The 18,612-nt window shown below is 37.7% G+C and overlaps 1 protein-coding gene across 9 annotated transcripts in view; it reads left to right on the forward strand.

Moving 5' to 3' along the window:
- Mitf (melanocyte inducing transcription factor) overlaps positions 1-13,747 on the forward strand; it is a 222,621-nt gene extending 208,874 nt beyond the window's left edge. For all 9 annotated transcript variants that reach the window (XM_021266028.2, XM_013075660.3, XM_087182013.1 and 6 more), the window contains one exon: positions 3,009-13,747. In XM_021266028.2, the coding sequence (XP_021121687.1) occupies positions 3,009-3,410 (402 nt within the window). In that variant the 3' untranslated portion in view covers positions 3,411-13,747. The remainder of the gene's footprint in view (positions 1-3,008) is intronic.
- The last annotated feature ends 4,865 nt before the right edge of the window (positions 13,748-18,612 follow it).

Raw genomic sequence — 18,612 nt, forward strand, 5'->3', positions numbered from 1 at the left:
TTTTAATTAAATAACAAAGGATTAGACTGAGATGTTTGCCTCTCTTAATCCAACTTTACTTACTTATTGTTTATTTATTTATTTATTTATTAAAAAAACAAACAGCATGTGTGGAGATGCTGTTCTTATTAGCATGTTGGTGTGGATTTACAAGAGCCCATGTTTGTAGCTCAGGCCTAAGGGCTTCCTTTCATTTTCAGTCTAAGTGATGCATGCAGAAATTTTCACAGAAGGAAGAGCATGAAGCCTTACTATCAGTGGAACTGCCATTTTATTAAACAGCCCAGGGCTTTAAAATGTGGCCTGGAAAGACTTGTGTTTCTGGGGATTGTGTAAAGGAACATGCAGACACTCGTGTGACATCTTGAGCTCCCATCTCTTACTTGTCTCCCTTTCAGAAAAGCATCTTACAGATCCAACAGTGTGAACATAGACTGAACATAGCTTTTTCAGGCACAGCATGTTTCTGGAATAAGGGGCAAAGGTTGAGTGTACTTTCCCTCTCTGATGAGACCAGATGGATTGCTTGAAGTTTATATTCTGTTTTTATATATTATTGTACCAGAAAGATAGGACAACACAGGTATGTGGAAGCAGAATGCTTTTTTGGAATCAGCTGGATTCATTTTAGTAGTTTCCCGGCATAGTCAGAAAGGACAAAGGGAAAGCCATCCAAGGCTTTTTGGGTTTTGTTGCTGTTTTCTAGCAATGGAGACTGAACTGAGGACTTTCCTGCTGAGCTGTATTCCCTGACCTATTTTAAGACAGGATCTCACTGAGTCACTAAGTTGCTTAAGCTGGGCTCAAACTTGTGATCTTCCTGTGTCACCCTCTCTGAGTGCTAGGATTACAGGCATGTACCACATCTGGTTTTGATGGCATTTTGAAACAAGGTCCTAGGGAAGTTGCTGACCCTTAGGAAATGTATTAGTCAGCTAGTGTTGCTGCAACAAGCAACCACCAGTGGTGGTTTAAAAGATGGAAAGTTATTTTTATTAAAATTCTGGAGCCTAAAAGTCCAAGATGCAGGTGACAGCAAGGTTGATTCCTCCTGAGGCCTCTCCTTGGCTTACAGATGGCTGTTTCTTCACGTGGTCTCTGCCTCTGTGTGTCAGTGTCCCAGGCCCCTCTTCTGATAACTAGTCCTCTTAGGGTGATCTTTAAAGACCCTGTCTGCCAGTACAGTCACATTTCAAGGTACTGGGAGTTAGGATTTCAACACATACACGTTGGGGACCATTATAGATTATAATAAAAGGTATGTGAAGAAAGTATAGAATGAAATCGGTCATTTTATAGATGAGAACTTAATTGTTGAATTAAAAAATACTTTCCCTTTGCCACACTGAGATAGGTTAAATGTTGCTTCCAAAACTTTGATAACTTGTGTAGAACCTACACAGCTTTTGCTGTCACCACCTATGCTTTTTACTGCAGGGTGCCCTTAGTGTCTTAGTAACTTTTTCACTGTGCCCTAGACCAAAAGAAATGCCTACTATTTCTTTTAGGTCCCAACAGCTTACTGAGTATTTAGGTTTTAACAGCTTAGTTGCCATTTGAAAAGATAAAACATAAAAAAAGAAAAATAGCATTTTTATGTAGTTTTTAACTCACCACAGGACTTACTGAGATGCGTGTGTGTGCTGGACACTGCACAACTTCTGGAAACCTTGGGATCAGATCAGATCAGATAGAACCTCCTTTCCTTTATTCCATGTTGGTGTCCACATGGTCCTTGTCATAGAAAGTCCCCAAAGCTCTGCTTGATGTGACCAAAAAAACATGTACCATATTCTAACACTGAAACTGAGAATGGTCTGGGCTTTGGTAGCTCTTGAAGTGGTATCACCATTTCTCTTGAATCCTAAAACATCTGCAGGACCCCTGAGTTCACTACAGCACCCTTGGGTACTCAGTGGACAGTTTAGGGACCATGAAATTATGTTACTACTTACCTAATAGTTTCCCTTTATCAGCTCCCATTTTAATTTGTTAAATATATCCTTGTTTTATCCTTGTTTTGAATATTAATATCCATGAAAGTCTATCTCTTGACATTTAATATATAATAAAATTCATATACCACACAAAGTCATTTCATATACTACCAGTGGTACCTGTGGTTTAGGAAATATGGAGTTTATTAATTTTAAAGAGTAACAACTTTAACTTTGAGAATTTGTTTTCCTTTTAAGCATCTGATTCAATAGACTGGGGTGGGGGGAGTAGAATATGATTTAAGATTCCCAGTAAAAATGAATGGAAGCTGCAGAAAGTGCCCATACATACAGAATAATGTACAGTGGTACATTATTCAACTTGATGAGCTTACCTTGTCATTTCATTCTCTCTCCGTCTCTCCCTCCCTCCCTCCCTCCCTGTCTCCCTCCCTCTCTCCCTCTCTCCCTCTCTCCCTCTCTCCCTCTCTCCCTCTCTCCCTCTCTCCCTCTCTCCCTCTCTCCCTCTCTCCCTCTCTCCCTCTCTCCCTCTCTCCCTCTCTCCCTCTCTCCCTCTCTCCCTCTCTCCCTCCCTCTCTCCCTCTCTCCCTCTCTCCCTCTCTCCCTCTCTCCCTCTCTCTCCCTCCTCCCTCTCTCTCCCTCTCCCTCCCTCTCCCTCCCTCTCCCTCCCTCCCTCTCCCCTCTCCCTCCCTCTCCCTCCCTCTCCCTCCCCCCCACCTCATTATTTGCTGCCCTGGGAATTGAACTCAGCCTTAGCACTGAGATTTCTCCTCAACCCTCTTTTATTTTTTATTTTGAGACAAGGCTCACTAAGTTGCCCAGGCTGGGCTTCAATTTGCAGTTCTCCTACCTCAGCCTCCCAGAGTGCTGCCACACTGGGTTAAAAGTCCTTACTTTAGATTTACTTTGGTAGTGTACATTCTGTGGGTTTGGACAAATGTATACTGACATACAGCCACTGTTGCAGTATCATATGGAGTAGTTTCACTACCCTTTAGAAATCCTCAGTGCTTCACCCTATTAAGTGACTGATTTTGACTTCTGTTACAGGAGCTTGAAATGCAGGCTCGAGCTCATGGACTTTCCCTTATTCCATCCACGGGTCTCTGCTCTGCGGATTTGGTGAATCGGATCATCAAGCAAGAACCAGTTCTTGAGAACTGCAGTCAAGACATTCTGCAGCAACACCCAGACCTGAGCTGCACAACCACCCTGGATCTCACCGATGGTACCATCAGCTTCAACAGCAGCCTGGGGACGGGGCCTGAGAGCAGCCCTGCCTACAGTGTCCCTATGAAAATGGCATCCAAACTGGAAGACATCCTCATGGATGATACTCTCTCTCCTGTTGGTGTGACTGACCCACTCCTGTCGTCCGTATCCCCAGGAGCCTCCAAAACAAGCAGCCGGAGGAGCAGCATGAGCATGGAAGAGACAGAGCATGCATGTTAGCAAGGCCTCCCCACTCCACTCACACAAACTGCTTCCTGTCTTGATTAGTAGACTTCATAGTTCACCTGAAGGGGTTTTCTTGATAATTTTCCTTCCTTAATATGAATTTTTTTTCATGCTTTATCAATAGCCCAGGATATATTTTATTTTTAGAATTTTGTGAAACAGACTTGTATATTCTATTTTACAACTACAAATGCCTCCAAAGTATTGTACAGTAAGTGTGCAGTATCTGTGAACTGAGTTCACCTCCAGCACAAGCTGTCTGAGCAAGAAGATTTTGCATCAGAGAAGTGTCTATCCATTTTTATTCAGGGTAAAACTTGATTTGAGATTTTTATGCCTGTGACTTCCTTGGAAATTAAATGTAAAGTTTAAGTAAAAGAATGTAAAGCAACCATAAACAGAAAGGAAGAAAGAAACCTTCATACTAAACCTTTTCCATTTTATAAATGTATTGATTCATTGGTACTGCCTTCATATACAGTACCTTTCTACCATTGTTTAGTCTTTATACTGCAAACTATTGAAAGAACTGGTATATTCTGTAAAAGACAAAACAAGTGGTCATTTTAATAACAATTATCTGGTTAGAACATATAATTGATAACCAAAATTGAAAGGAGCCTGACCAAAGCTCTAGAACAGTTAGTCTTGGTCTGTTTTACTCTCTGCAGTTAGTTTTCTTCATTAATGAATTAATGAGTGTGATGCAATTTTTCATACGATATTTTCATTTGAAATGGAAATGAATGTCCTCTCACAGTTAAATATTGAGGAGCACTGAAAGTTTTTTTTTTTCCTCATTTTTGCTTTTGATAAGAGAACCAAACTGGGCACATTTCTAATTGGCTTTACAATTTTTATTTTTAAATTATGTTTGAGTCTTTGATTTGTACAGACTTTTATTATCATCGTTCTTTTCAGTGTTTGTATTAATTTCTAAGAATATGCATCTTAAAATTGCAAGTTTTCAGTATTTTTACAACTCACTGGTAGTTTTCTGCATTCTTTGTACACCCATGAAAGAAAACTTTTTTGCAAGGTCTTGTGTATAAAGAGAGCTTTCAAAATATTTTATATATTACAGTCTCAGAACTGTTTTTCAGCACATTTAAGGTTTAGTATTAATAGGTTAAATCCTGGCTTTCTAGAAAGAATAAACTTATGTATTTATTTTTAGGATATAAAAAATAGCAATATTCTTGGAGACTGATAACCATAGTATTACTATGCCCATTATGGTTATTAAAATTGGGGTTTATTTCAGCAAACTCACTGGATTTTTTTAAAGAGAAAAATACTGGATTGGCAAATTACTGTTACTTGATAACAATGTTTTAACAAGCAGCAATGTTGTAAAGTTAGTTTCAGTGCATTATCTCTTTGTGTAGCCCTATGCAATAACAGTAGTGTTATATGTATCAAGCCTAGGTGTTTTATACAGATGACATATCATGTTATAAGCCAGGCTGGGGAATGGAATTTCTCAGTAGCAGCCTACAATTGAATAGCGAGTGGCATAAAGCATATCCATTCAGAATGAAGTGCCTTAAATATAACAGTAGTCTTTTTTGGACTAGCACTGACTGAACTGTAATGTAGGAGAAAGTTTCAAGATGGTATCTCTAGTCGACAGGAACATGTAGCATGGTGCCTATGTAGACCATATAAGAGCTTCCAATTTTCCTTCACATATTTTTAATATGAAACATATTTTAGTGACAGAGTGCCAACTTCTTTCATCAAGAAACCTTATTCAGAAGGTTTTTTTAAAAGTGTTTAAATGTCAAATGTGAATTGGTGGTGGGTGATGGAGGGATGGGAGAGGAGTAATTGTCAGCTGTGTGAATGGATGGCATCAGTGTTAATAATCAACTACGTCATCCCCAGGCACGTTGGGCAACAAGACTCCTTAGACTCGTAGGAAACACTGATGATGCTATTACTTTTATAGCTTTATTACTTAAGGGGGTAGGGAAGATTAGTTCCCATTATTTTAACCCTCTTAATTGTATAGCTCTTTTCCTAGAATAGTGATGCAAATCTGCATGAACAGCAAACTGTATCTTAGTGTTCATTGATACAATCATAGTATCGTCTACTTTTCTCTTCATATTTATATGGGGGGAGGGGACTGGGTGTGAAAGTGGAAGATGGTGATGCTATGATGCCAGTTTTTTTAAGCTGATCTTGAGGGGTTTTAGCAATAAACCCAACGTTAACTGACTATGGCCGAAGGAATACAGCCATGGTGAAGCAGCCTTCTGGAAAGCTTTGTTGAGAGAGTGTATGGCATCTTGTACCACTGCCTAAATCCTGCGACTCCTGAGCTGTCATCTCCTACTTCCCTGTGACCTTCTTAAGACACAGTTGCTGAGAGTGGCAGGTGAGCAAGCTCAGGAGAATGCTGCAACCCTGGGGGGTGGTTTTATTTCTTTCTTTTTTGCCAAACAGTATGTGGATTCATCTTAGGGACTATTTAAGCCAAGAGGCAATGTTTGGGGCTTGCTGTTTTTAACAAGAGAATGATCCACACCACTCCCCCCATCCCTGGGTGCAGAATTGTGGCTCAGGGTTGGGCCTCCATTTGGGGTGACCAAAATACCATAATTGTCCACCTGCCTCTAGGTAAGACAATGGACATACCAAACCTTCTGACTTTGCCAAAAACTGTACAAGCAACCTGGTCATACATCAAAGATGACAAACTTCTTTCTGGTTGTTTTTAAACAATAAAGCAATAAGAACAAATAAAATACATAGGACATTAAAAGATATAAAATAAAGCACAAAAGAATGCACTTAGTAATACTTTTGAAAAATGCACTGGGGAAGAGTTGATGTTGATAGCAGTATAAAAACCCTATTTCTTGATAAAATGACAAGTGACTGTCTCTTGTGGACACTTGGTACTGTAATGTTAATAATAGTCACCTGCTGTTGGATACAGCAATAATTTCTGTACGGTCCATAGAAATGTACATTATGGATTGATATTAATGTATCCAATGAAACAATTGAACTGTTGTTCCTGGTAGCTTCATTAAAGCATTTGGTTTTTCACATAGTGATGGTCAGTTGTGTTTAGTTAAAGCCAGTTCTGAATGGGTTTTTTCCCCCCTTTCCCCTCAACTTCAACCCCTCCGTCCCTCCCTATTTACAAAGACTTTGTTTCCATGTTTTCATTTTCTCATATTAATTCCATTCCCTTCTTTCCTTTCCCCTACCCCTACCACTTCCCCTTCCACTTTGCCCCTTTTCTTCCTATTTCACATTATCCTTTATACCTTTTAGTCCTTATTTACACTTTCAGTTTCTCACACTAAAGAAACTATTCAGTATTTACACGTGTGTCCTATTTATTTCACTTAAGAGTAGCACCTCAATGTGCATCCATTTAGCTATAAATGTCTCTAATTTCTCATTTTTATGGCTAAGTAGTACTCCATTTTATAAAAAACGCCTACATTGTCCTTATGTAGTGTCTAGTTGATGGGCAATTGGGCTGCTTCCAAGCTTTAGCTATTACAAATCGTGCTGCTATGAACATGGGTGCACATATATCACTGTGGTATGATTCTTTTAATTCTTTGGGGAAGATCCCCAGCAGAGGAATAGCTGGGTCAAATGGGACTTCCAGTCCTAGTTCTTTGAGGTAGCTCCATACTGATTTCCACAGTGGTTGCACCAGTCTACACTCCCACCAGCAGTGGAGCAGTGTTCCTCTTTCCCCACAGCCCCTCCAGCATTTGTTATTGGCTGATTTCATGATAGCAGCCATGGGGTGCTTTCTGGGGTGACGTGGAATCAGTGTTGTTTCCATTTGCATCTCTCAAGTGATCAGTGATGTTCAACATTTTTTTTTATGTTTATTTGCTATTTCTACTTTGAGAAATGTCTGTTCATTTCAGATGCCCATTTTTGGATTGGGTCTTTATATTTGGGAGGTCTGATTTTTTAAAATTCTTTATACATTCCAGATAGTAGACCTTTGTCTGAGGGACAGCTAGTGAAAATTTTTTGCCACATTGTGCGTTGTCTCTTCACACTCCTGATGGTTTCTCTTGCTGTTCAGAAGCCTTTTAGTAAGAAGAGATCCCACTTGTTGATTGTTTTTGCTAGTTCACAGGCAACTGAGGTTTTATTCGTAAAATCTTTTCCTTCACCAATGTCTTCAAGAGTTCTACCTAACCTCTGTTCCAGCCAGTTCAGCATTTATGTTTTAGTATTCAGATTTTTAATCCATTTTGATTTTAGTTTAGTGCGTGGTGAGAGATATGGGTCTAATTTTAATCTTTGGCAAGTGGAAACTCAATTTTTCCAGCACTATTAAAGAGGCTATCTTTCCTCCAGTGACGGTGTTTTGCCCCTTTGTCAAAGATGAGGTGGCTGAGTGTGTCTGGAGTTGTTTCTGCATCTTCTAATCTGTTCCACTGGTGCTTAGGTCTGTTTCTTTGCCAGTACCATGCTGTTTTAATCACAATAGCTTTGTAGTATAGTTTCAAGTTGGGGATTATGATACCCGCTGCCATGTCTCTGTTGCCTACAATTGCTTTTGCTCTTCTAGGTCTCTTCTTGTTCCAAATGAATGTTGGGATTGTTTTGTCAAGGTCCATGAAGTATGCTCCTGGGATTTCAATTGAGATTGCATTGAATCTATATAGCAGTATTGGAAGTATGACCATTTTCACTATGTTGATTCTTCCTACCCAGGAGCAAGGGATGTCTTTCCATTTTCTGATATCCTCTTCGATCTCTCTTTTCAGAGTGCTATAGTTTTCAGAGAAGAGGTCTTTGATTTCTTTTGTTAGGTTGATTTCTAGATATTTCAGTGTTTTGGATGCTATTGTGAAAGGAATTGTTTACCCTATTTCTCTCTCTCTCAGTGAATCTCTTGTCCATGTAGAGGAAAGCTATTGATTTTTGTGTGTTGACCTTATACCCAGCTACTTTACTGAATTTGGTTATTAAGTCTAGAAGACTTTTGGTGGAGTACTTGGGGTCTTCTAGTTAGAGTATCATGTCATCTGAAATTAATGACAGTTTGACTTCTTCATTTCCTATCTTTATTCCTTTTATTTCTTTCTCTTGTCTAATTTCTGTGGCTAATGTTTCCAAAACTATGTTGAACAGGAGTGGTGATAGTGGACCTCCTTGTCCTTTTCCTGATTTTAGTGTGAAGGATTTCAGTTTTTGACCATTTAGTATGATATTAGCTATTGGTTTTTGCATAGATGGCTTATCAGATTGAGGTAGAGACCATCTATTCCAATTTTTTGTAGGGTTTTGTCAAATGCATGTTGGATTTTGTCAAATGCTTTTTCTGCATCTATTGAGATGATCATATGGTTTTTGTCTTTGGCTTTATTGATACAGTGTATTACATTGATTGATTTGCGTATGTTGAACCATCCCTGCATCCCTGGGCTGAAACCTACTTGATCAGGGTGTATGATCTTCTTGATGATCTTCTGCATTCTATTTCCCAGTATCTTATTAAGGATCTTTGCATCTATGTTCATTAGTGAGATTGGCCTATAGTTCTCTTTTTTGGTTGGGTCTTTCTCTGGTTTGGAGATCAAGGTGAAGCTTGCTTCCAGGAATCAATTCAGGAGTATTGCTTCCCTTTCAATTTCATTGAAGAGTTTAAACAGTAGTGGCAGTAGTTCCTCTAAATGCCTTGTAGAATTCAGCAGTGCAGCCATCAGGACCTGGGCTTTTCTTAGTTGCTAAGTTTTAAATTACATTTTCAATTTCATTGATTGATATTGGGTTGTTTAAAATTTTTAGGTCTTCTTCATTCAACTTTGGTAATTCATACTTATCTAGGAATCTGTCCATTTCTTTTGTGTTTTCCATCTTGTTGACGTATAGGTTCTCGAAGTAGATATTGATGATCCTCTGGATTTCTGCTGGGTCTGTTGTAATTTCACCCTTTTCATTCTTAATTGCATGGATTTGTGCCTTTTCTTTCCTTTTTCTGATAAGGTTGGTTAAGGGTTTGTCAATTTTGTTTATTCTTTCAAAAAACCAACTCTTTGCTTCATTATTTTTTGTATCATTTTCTTAGACTCCATTGCATTGATTTCTTCTCTGATCTTTATAATTTCCTCCCTTGTATGAGCTCTGGGATTGTCCTGCTCTTCTTTTCCTAGAAGCTTGAGGTTCAGCATCAGGCTGTTTAATTGGGCTTGCTCTGTTTTCCTGATATGAGTATTCACTGCCATGAATTTCCCTTGTAATACTGGTTTCATTGTTTCCCATAAGTTCCTATATGTTGTGTTGTCATTTTTATTTAATTGTAGGAACTGTCTTATTTCTTCTTTAATTTGCTCTGTAACCCATTGGTTATTCAGAAGTGTTCACTTTCCATGTGTTCATGAAATTCTTGCAGTTTCTTTTGCTACTGATGTCCAATTTCAATGCATAATTTCACCGCACTATGGTCTGATAACATACAGGGGATAACTTCTATTCCTTTGCACTTACTTAAACATGTTCTATGAGTGAGTATGAGGTCTATTTTGGAGAATGACCCATGTGCAGCTGAAAAGAATGTGTATTCTGATTTTGTCAGGTGGAACACTCTGTAAACATCTGTTAAGTTCATTTGTTCAAGAGTTTGATTGTGTTCTAGTATTTCATTGTTTATTTTTTGTCTAGTTTATCTAATTGTGACAGTATTGTCCCCCACTACTATTGTATTAGTGCTTATTTGATTTTTCATTTCTGTTGGTATTTGTTTTATATAGTTGGGCACACTAGTGTTTGGTGCATATATATTTTTGTTGTCATCTCTTCCTCTTGGATTGTTCCCCTTACAAGGATGTAGTGTCCTTCTTTGTCTCTCTTAATCAGTGTTGGTTTGAAATCCACTTAATCTGCAAAGAGAATAGCTACGTCTGCTTTTTTTCAGGTTCCTGTTGCATGGAGTATTGTTTTCCACCCTTTAACTTTCAGTCTCTGAGTTTCTTTTTGAATTAAGTGTGTTTCTTGTGTGCAGCATATTGTTGGCTCTTGTTTCTTGACCATTCTGCCAGTCTATTTCTTTTGATTCATGAATTGAGACCATTAACATTGATGGTTATAACTGATACATATTGACTTCTATGACTTTTTCTTTTTGTTGGGTTCTCCCCGTGTATTTAATTTCTTTTCATGCCCGATGGATTCATTCTGCTGGGCTTCCTGGGGTTGTGGTCCTTGTTCTCTTTTCCTAGGATATTGAGTAAAATTTTTTGGAGTGCTGGATTGGTATTCATGAAGTTCCTAAGGTGCTCTTTGTCATGAAAATATCTTATTTCTCCTTCAATTTTGAAAGATAGTTTTGCAGAGACATCAATCTGGGTTGAAGGTTGTTTTCCTTTAGGGCTTGAAATACATCACTCCAAGCTCTTCTTACCTTGAGGGTTTGCCTTGAGAAGTCTGCTGTGATTCTGATAGGCTTTCCCTTGTATATGATTTGTTTCTTTTCTCTAACTGCTTGTAGAATTTTGCTCTTCTGTTGCATTTCTGGAATCTTAACTATTTTATACCTATGTGTAGATTTTTTTTGATCAAGGCTAGTTGGAGTCCTATATGCCTCACTTATATGTGTGTCAAGTTCTTTTCCCCTGCTTGGGAAGTTTTGTACCATCACTTCTGTGAACAGTTTTTTATGTCATCTGCACTCTCTCCTGTTTCTTCGTTGACTCCAATCAGTCTTATGTTATTCTTCTTTGCATCATCTAGCAGCTGCTGGATTGATTTCTTATGATTCCCTTACTATTTTAAAGAAATTTTTCTTTTTCCAGTCACTAATTGCAATCCTATCTTCTACATCTGAAATTCTATCCTCACATTTGCTCATTCTGCTGTGTAAACTTTCAATGGAGTTTTTAACCTCCTGGAAATCTGTTTGCATCTGTTTTATGGATTCCATTTGTTTCCTATGTTGGCATTCCATCATGTTCCTCAGCTCCTCTATTTTTTTATCTGTGTCCTCTCTAGATATATTAATCATTTTTTTGCACTATGGGCACAATCTCTACTATTATCTGAGAAATTATTTCTGATTTCCTTTTTTCCGGATCCTCTTTTTTTTGCCAGTTCAGGGAGTCCAGGTGGGTGAGTATCAGATTATTCTATCTTGTTTGTCTTTAGGGTTACTTTAAGTATTCTGGAAGTCTGGTTTTGAGATTTATTTACATGTCTTCTCATTTTAACAGGGGAGGGGGCGTGCTGCTGGTGCCCATATGGCTCACCTCCTCAGCACTGGAGGCAGCTCTGCTCTTTGGCGCTGGGGCCGTTGGTATGGCGGCCTGGAAGGCTCCTCCTCAGCCAAATATGTCAGGGAGCAGGTGAAGCATGTACTCCTTGAGGAAGGGTCCCTAGCACTGAGCTGCAGCTGGGGCCCTGGCCTTCCTGCCCTGCCTGGTGCTGTACGCGGCGGCTGGCAGAGGGCTTTGGGACACCAGGCAGAGGCTATAGCTTTCAGGCTCTTGGGTGAGCTCCGCTTGTTCCAGGCGCTGGCTCGCTCTTCCTCAATCACAGCTCCCAAGTTCTGAATGTTGTCCAGTTCTGAATATTGTTTTCCTTAAAGAAAAATGGCAGTGCACAATTTTCTTCTCATCTGATGAATTACAAATTGCGAGAACATTTTTAAAATCTTAGTAGTACTTTATTTTGTTTTAAATGCCTCTCTAAGGTGATACTTTTTGGTTAGAAACATTTTTATTACTTCATGACTTGTACTTAAATGAAGGATAATTATGTAACCCCTCCCTCTGATTTTGGGGAGACTTTAAACTCCTAAATGCCGAGCCTATTTTAGATAAAAGAATTTTATTTGAAATGTTTCAATGGTGGGTGGCTTTAAAGAAAGAAAAAAAGAAATTGCCAGAAAAACACTTGCATATTTACAGAAAAAATCCTGGGTTTTTAAAAATACAAATTTACAATAATGAAAGATTAATATACCCAGCCTGCCATATCCTGGCTGGTTTTTTTTTTAATGCAGTACTTAAGAATCATTTGATAAATGTTGGATTTGAATTAGAAAGTGTCAGACAAAACATGTCTTTATTCCCTAGCTAGACCTTAAACTTCTGCCCTTTAAAAAAATATTCTGGTTTAACCTCTGGAGAAAATGAACAAGAAACTTCTGTAATGCTTCTGATCTGTCAGTTTTTTCTCAGTTTTAATTTTTCTCTCAAATTGTAATATACAATAATTGAGGCCTTTCTTTTTCAGAGTTATTTGAATTATTTATATTTCCCATAGAAATATGACTGTGTGATGTCTTAAAAATGTGTAAAAATAGGAAGATTTCCTATCTGAACAAGATAATTTTCTAGGTGAAATCATAAGCAGGTAGGTTGAAAGTTGGGGCTTTTCCTCTCAGGAGAGTCTATAGCTGCACCTTAACCCAAGTACCTACCCTCCTTGTACTTCAGTCGCATTTCTACTCATCGGAGATGATAACAGTACTTACCACATGGTGGTCTTGTAAAGGCCATTTGTTTAATAACTAGAATTTTTGCTTGGCAGCACATACAAAATCTCAGTAATTGACAACTATTTTTATATTTCTATCAAAATCATTCATTATTCAAATAGAAAACATTCCTTGGATTGTCTGAAATCATCCTATGTTCCCACAGGGGCATGAACACACTTGAAACATAATATAGGTCTAAGATTTGTGTAAGGGTTGGAGTGTAGCTGCATCTAGCATGCATGAGGCTCTGGGTTCAATTCCCAGCACCACAAAAAAAATAGTATCTGTGTATTGGTAAGGCAAAGGAATTTACTTTAGAGAAGAGGACCTTTTTCTCTTGAATATCTGACATTAGAATAGTTCAGAGAATGAATCAAATTTATCACGTTTTAAAAATATCTTAGTCTGGGGATATAGCTTAATAGTAGAAGACTTGTATAGCATGTGCAAGGCCTGGGGTTCAATCCCCAGTACTGCAAAAAAAAAAAAAAAAAAAAAAAGGGAAGATACCTTTAGCACAAATGACCTAAAATTTAAACTGTATCAAATCTGTGTATTCTGCACATGTGCTTTTGCATGAGAATAATTATATTATTTCCAGAAAATATGCCTTGCTTAACCTGAAATTTCTATTATATTCCTTAGAGAATTAAACTTTACAATCCTTTGTGATATGTACCAATCTCATACACTTAAAAGTGGTGTCTTGACTGTATCCTGTCAATCTTCCTATCAATATTGAAATGTTTTCCAGGATTTTATTTGCAATTGTACTTGTATTTGATGATTTCTTTGGAATGCCATCTGAGAAGCTAATCTTCATAATCCAGCCATTGGGAATACACCTTTAAAATTACCCTGCCTTTACTGTTTTGTATATGCTAACATTTAATGCATAGCCAATTAGCATGAGGAAAGCTTGTTTAAAAGGAGTGATATAAAGTTAGGCTTTCATTATATGTAAAGATAGGTGTTGATGATCTTTTAATTCTTTACTGCCACATCCATGGCTCAATAGCAGTGGCTTCATTTTTCCGCCCATACTAACAGGAATCCATAACATACATCATGTACAAAGTATAAATGAAGAAGCTTCTATAATCCCAATTGTCCCAAGAGGCATGTACCCCCTCAAAAATTACAGAATATATTTGTCATATTAAATTGTTAAACCCTGTATATACATACAGTTGAGACATGCTTAATCGTATCTGTGTTCAATATTTATTAGTCTTTTGATCCTATTAACCTATACCAAATATACTGGAAAGTAATATGAGTATACACAAAATCAAATAAATTTCAGCAACATGTCTAAATGGTAAAGACAGTTTGCTTTTGAAAAATTTGCATTTTAAATTTCTAATTATGTAGTCAGTTGAAGATATATTCAAATGGGTGCAATTGTCACTCAAAATCTCTTATATATTATTCAGACAGCAAAATCTGTGGAGATAGAAACCACTAAACTAGAGTTTCCCAAACTTTGCTTTATGGAACTAATTCCACAAGCTGTTCCAAAAGTTGCTTTGAGGAATGGAAGTTTGGAGGTGGGGTTGGTGGGGGGTGTGAAACGCTATAGTTAATCTTGAGAAAGTTAACTTCGGGAAATGCTGGGCTAAGCAAATTTGAACAGCTATCTCAAACTGCAAGACTTCTCACATTCTAAAATATGCTAATGTGCCTTGAGAGTTTTCTTTGGGCCTGGGAATAGTAAGCAAAGTTTCCAGTCTTATGTGGGGGAAGGGGGCAGACTGACAAACACCTGTTAATGGTTCCAAAATACATATTTGGGGAAATTACGGAAATTTTACAAAAATTATGTAGAGTTGATAAAGATCATTTCTTCTATTTTCTTAAGGTAAGTATGTTTATATTTGTTCATGATTCTGCAAGTAGTTTTTCATCCCCAATGAAATAATAAAATTCTGGTTAGGGAAACTTGCCATTAAAAATTATTCCGAATTTTTAAAATAAGATGTTTTTATTTGAACAAAACTATTCAGGTTATACACATGTTTAATGTACCTTTTCTATGAATAATTCTTGTTTATTTGTTTTTTTCTATGAATAGTTTTTTAAAAGTCCTTTACATTTTGTGTTTCCTACCCCTTTTAAAAATGAACAATAATTGAGAAATAGGGTAGCAATCTTGGCTACAGTATAGCTAGATTATTCCTATAGGTTTTCCTGATTTCTTTTTGGTGGAAGGATATTAGAAAGAATTTTGTGGTATTCAGAATTGACATAATCTTATCAATCATATTCTTTTTTAATACCAACATATCCTAACAAATGAACTAGGTTATATCTCAAAAGTTTAGTTGTTAACTGTTTGTAGGCCAACCCAAAAAAACTACACTAGCCATCATAGAGCTTCAGTAAATTATAGTTCTTACTAAGATTGTTCAAAAAGTTAAAATACTCCAAGGAAAGACATATTAGCTCATCTTTCCCACTCTTCACAGATGAAATTAGAGATTTCTTTCATTCAATGTCTTTTAAAAAATCTATTTTCTGAGCTCTGATTCTTTGCCTGGTAATAAATGGTGAATAGGAATTCCATTGCAATGGAATAGAAGGGAGGGGTGTATTGGCTCATGGCACCATGAAATCCAGTGTAACTACATGTATGCCTGAGTTCAAAAGCTCAGAATGTTTGATTGATCTGTGTATTTTTAATTGTCTTGACTTTATCCTTTTACCAGGTGGGTCTTCACCAGGAAATCACCTCTGGCAGTTCCAAGGTCCAGTGGAAAGCCAGAATCTCTTTCCCACAAAGTCCCCGGATTAGTTCTGATTATGCCTACTTGTTATAATTATGATGGCTCAAAGATGACCACAACAACTGGCCAGTTCTGAGCCATATCCAAACTCCACTAGATTCACTCTGCAGAACCTAAACAATGGACCATAAGGACAGGAGATGTGATCTACCCAAATTCAGAAAGCAGTGCTGTCCCTAAGAGAGGAGAAGAGGGTTCTGGGTAGGCAAGACAGCAGATACTCCTTTCAAGATTTCAAGAGGATTGGACAAGTTCTTTCATTGCCAGTCTCTTGCCCCTCCAAGATGCATCTGTTTGGGGTTTTTTCCCTTCCTCTACCCTTAACCACAAGGTGGTAAAATGGAGGGGAGGGAAGCATTAAATTTCTAAGGCTTCATATCCCTCTAGATTTTTGTGAACAGTTCTCCAGGTCTCATCCTTTTGCACTCAGTTCTCTACCCAATGGAGACCCAAAGACCCAAGTTTTGCAGTAAAAAATTTCAGAAGACTCACTCAGGACATATTCCTCTCTATATATATAGTCTTCCCAGTGGTTTCAGTTGCAAAAGGTAGAAACCAAACTCCATTTGACTTACACCAAAATAGGTGATTTCATGATTTACAGAACAAGAAACTCCAGGAGTGAAACTCAGAATGGTAGCAGACAATGACAACTTCGTGAATGGAACAGGTTCAACTTCATTCTCTCTCTTTAGTCATACTCTCCACTGCGGCTTCATTCTTAGGCAGACTCCCTATGAGGTGGCAAAATAGCTGATGGCCCCAAACATACCTTCTCTGTTTGTTGGCCAGCCTGGAGTCTTTCCTTCCTCCTAGTCTTGTGGGCACAAATTGGCAGGTATTCTTAATCCTGACACAATCATTATTGCTAAGTGGCTAGAATAGACAGGCTATGCTGAATCACATTTGTTTCCATTAAACAAGAATGGACTCACCCCCTCTAGAGAAGAAAGGAACCTTTCTATCTGTGTCTACATGGTTTCCTAGCAGCTAACTCCTTTTAAATTTCAGATTAAATTTTACCTCCTTAGAGAAGATGGCACTCATGGAAGGGATGCTTCATCTATCTTGTCTATTTCCCTCATAACCTTTTTTCTTTTTTATTCTTTTTTCCTTAAGTTGAACTGGCTTCCTGTCCTTTGTGTTTAAGATGTTCATGTTCATAATCAGAGGGCAAGGGGTGGCAAGTTTCCCCACAATATTCTCAATAAGAATATCGTCTTATTTTTAAAAATAAGTAAAAGTACTAGGCTAAGATCTGTTTGCTAGGATCATGGAAGTGGTTGCTTACAAGCAGCATATCATCACATTCTATTTCTGTGAGTTCCTGGGAAAACAAAATTGTATTTAAATATAATTAAGTACAATTTTGGGAACACAAATTTAATGAGAGGAATGGAGTTCTTTTGGGGAGAAAATAACATTTTGTTCTATAGCCTCAAGTTGATTATAGATATTTACCTGTAAAAGCCATTGTTAGGAATAACCCAATCAATAAATGAGCAAATGAACAGAATAGATAATTTTCAAAAGAAGAAATACAAATGAGTAATAATTATATGAAAAATGTTCATCTTTCATCATCAGGGAAATGCAAATCAAAACTGCGCTGAGATTTCATCTCACTCCAATCAGAAAGGCTATCATCAAGAATTAAAAAAAATAAATGCTAGTGAGGATGCAGGGAAAAAGGAACCCTGCTAAACTGCTGGTGGGAATGTAAATTAGTGCAGCCACTGTAGAAATCGGTATGAGAGTTTTTCAAAAAACTAAAAACAGAGCCACCATTTGATCTAGCTGTAGCATTCAGTATATTCCTGAAAGAATTAAAGTCAGCATACTATAGAGATTCCCACACACTCATATATACTGTATTGTAAATGTAAGGAGTAATGTAAATGTATTTATTTATTGTAAAAATAAGGAGTTCAAAACACACAGGCACACACATACAAATCCACTGTTATTTCTCAAGGTGTTCAAAAATGGGGAATGGCTAAGCTATGGAAATAGCCTAAGTATCTCCATGATGAATGGATAAAGAAATTTCAACCAAAAAGAATGAAATCATGTCATTTGCTGGAAAATGAATGAAACGAGATCTTCATGTTAATTGAAACAAACCACTCAGACAAATACCACGTTTTCTCTCATATGTGGAATCTGGGGCTGGGGTGACATGAAAGTAGAAGGGAGAGTACTAGAGAAGAGGAAGGGAATCTGGTGGAGGGGAGGGGAAGGGCAAAGAGATAATGGGGGGCAGAAATGATCAAAGTATGTTATATGCATAGATGAGTATGCCACAATGAGACCCATTATTCTGTATAACTAATGTGCCCTAATAAAGTAAATGTTTAAAACACAAGCACACACATACAAGGCCACTGTTAGTTCACAAACTGTTCAAAAACTGGTAGAAGACCAGATTTGGCCAGTGGGCCATAGTTTTCCAATCCTTGGACTATCGAATAACCTAATAATTGTCTTCTGATATCTGTTTACTCTTCTTCCTTTTAGTGAAGCAATGCCCTATATGTTAGCAGCCATACTGCTGGATTCCATACAGTAAGTCCATGACTTACAAATGAGTTTCCTTCCAGGAGAATGGGAACTTACTGTATTTCCACCCTTGCTGGCACTAGTCTGACCTTATCCCTAGCCTTTCTGCACATTGGAATGTGAGGAGCCTCATGTCCTTCCTACCGTGCAGAGAGAAATGAGAGCCAAACCAGCCTTATTGGGCCCAGAAATACATGCCAAGCTGCCATTCTTTTCACCTCTGGACTGCTTGGTAAACAAGAAAGAAGCAGCTATCTTAGTTCAGGCTTGGATTTTGTCTCTTTTGTTATGACAGTTTATGCTTTCAAATAGGCTATACTCTTTACACTTAAAAGTAAGACATTTTTTTCTTCTTCCTTCTCTTTTTCCTGTGCCT

Source organism: Heterocephalus glaber, unplaced genomic scaffold (assembly GCF_053883595.1).
Source record: "Heterocephalus glaber isolate CG9 unplaced genomic scaffold, H.glaber_assembly_v1.0 deba00001472, whole genome shotgun sequence".
NCBI lineage: Eukaryota > Metazoa > Chordata > Mammalia > Rodentia > Bathyergidae > Heterocephalus > Heterocephalus glaber.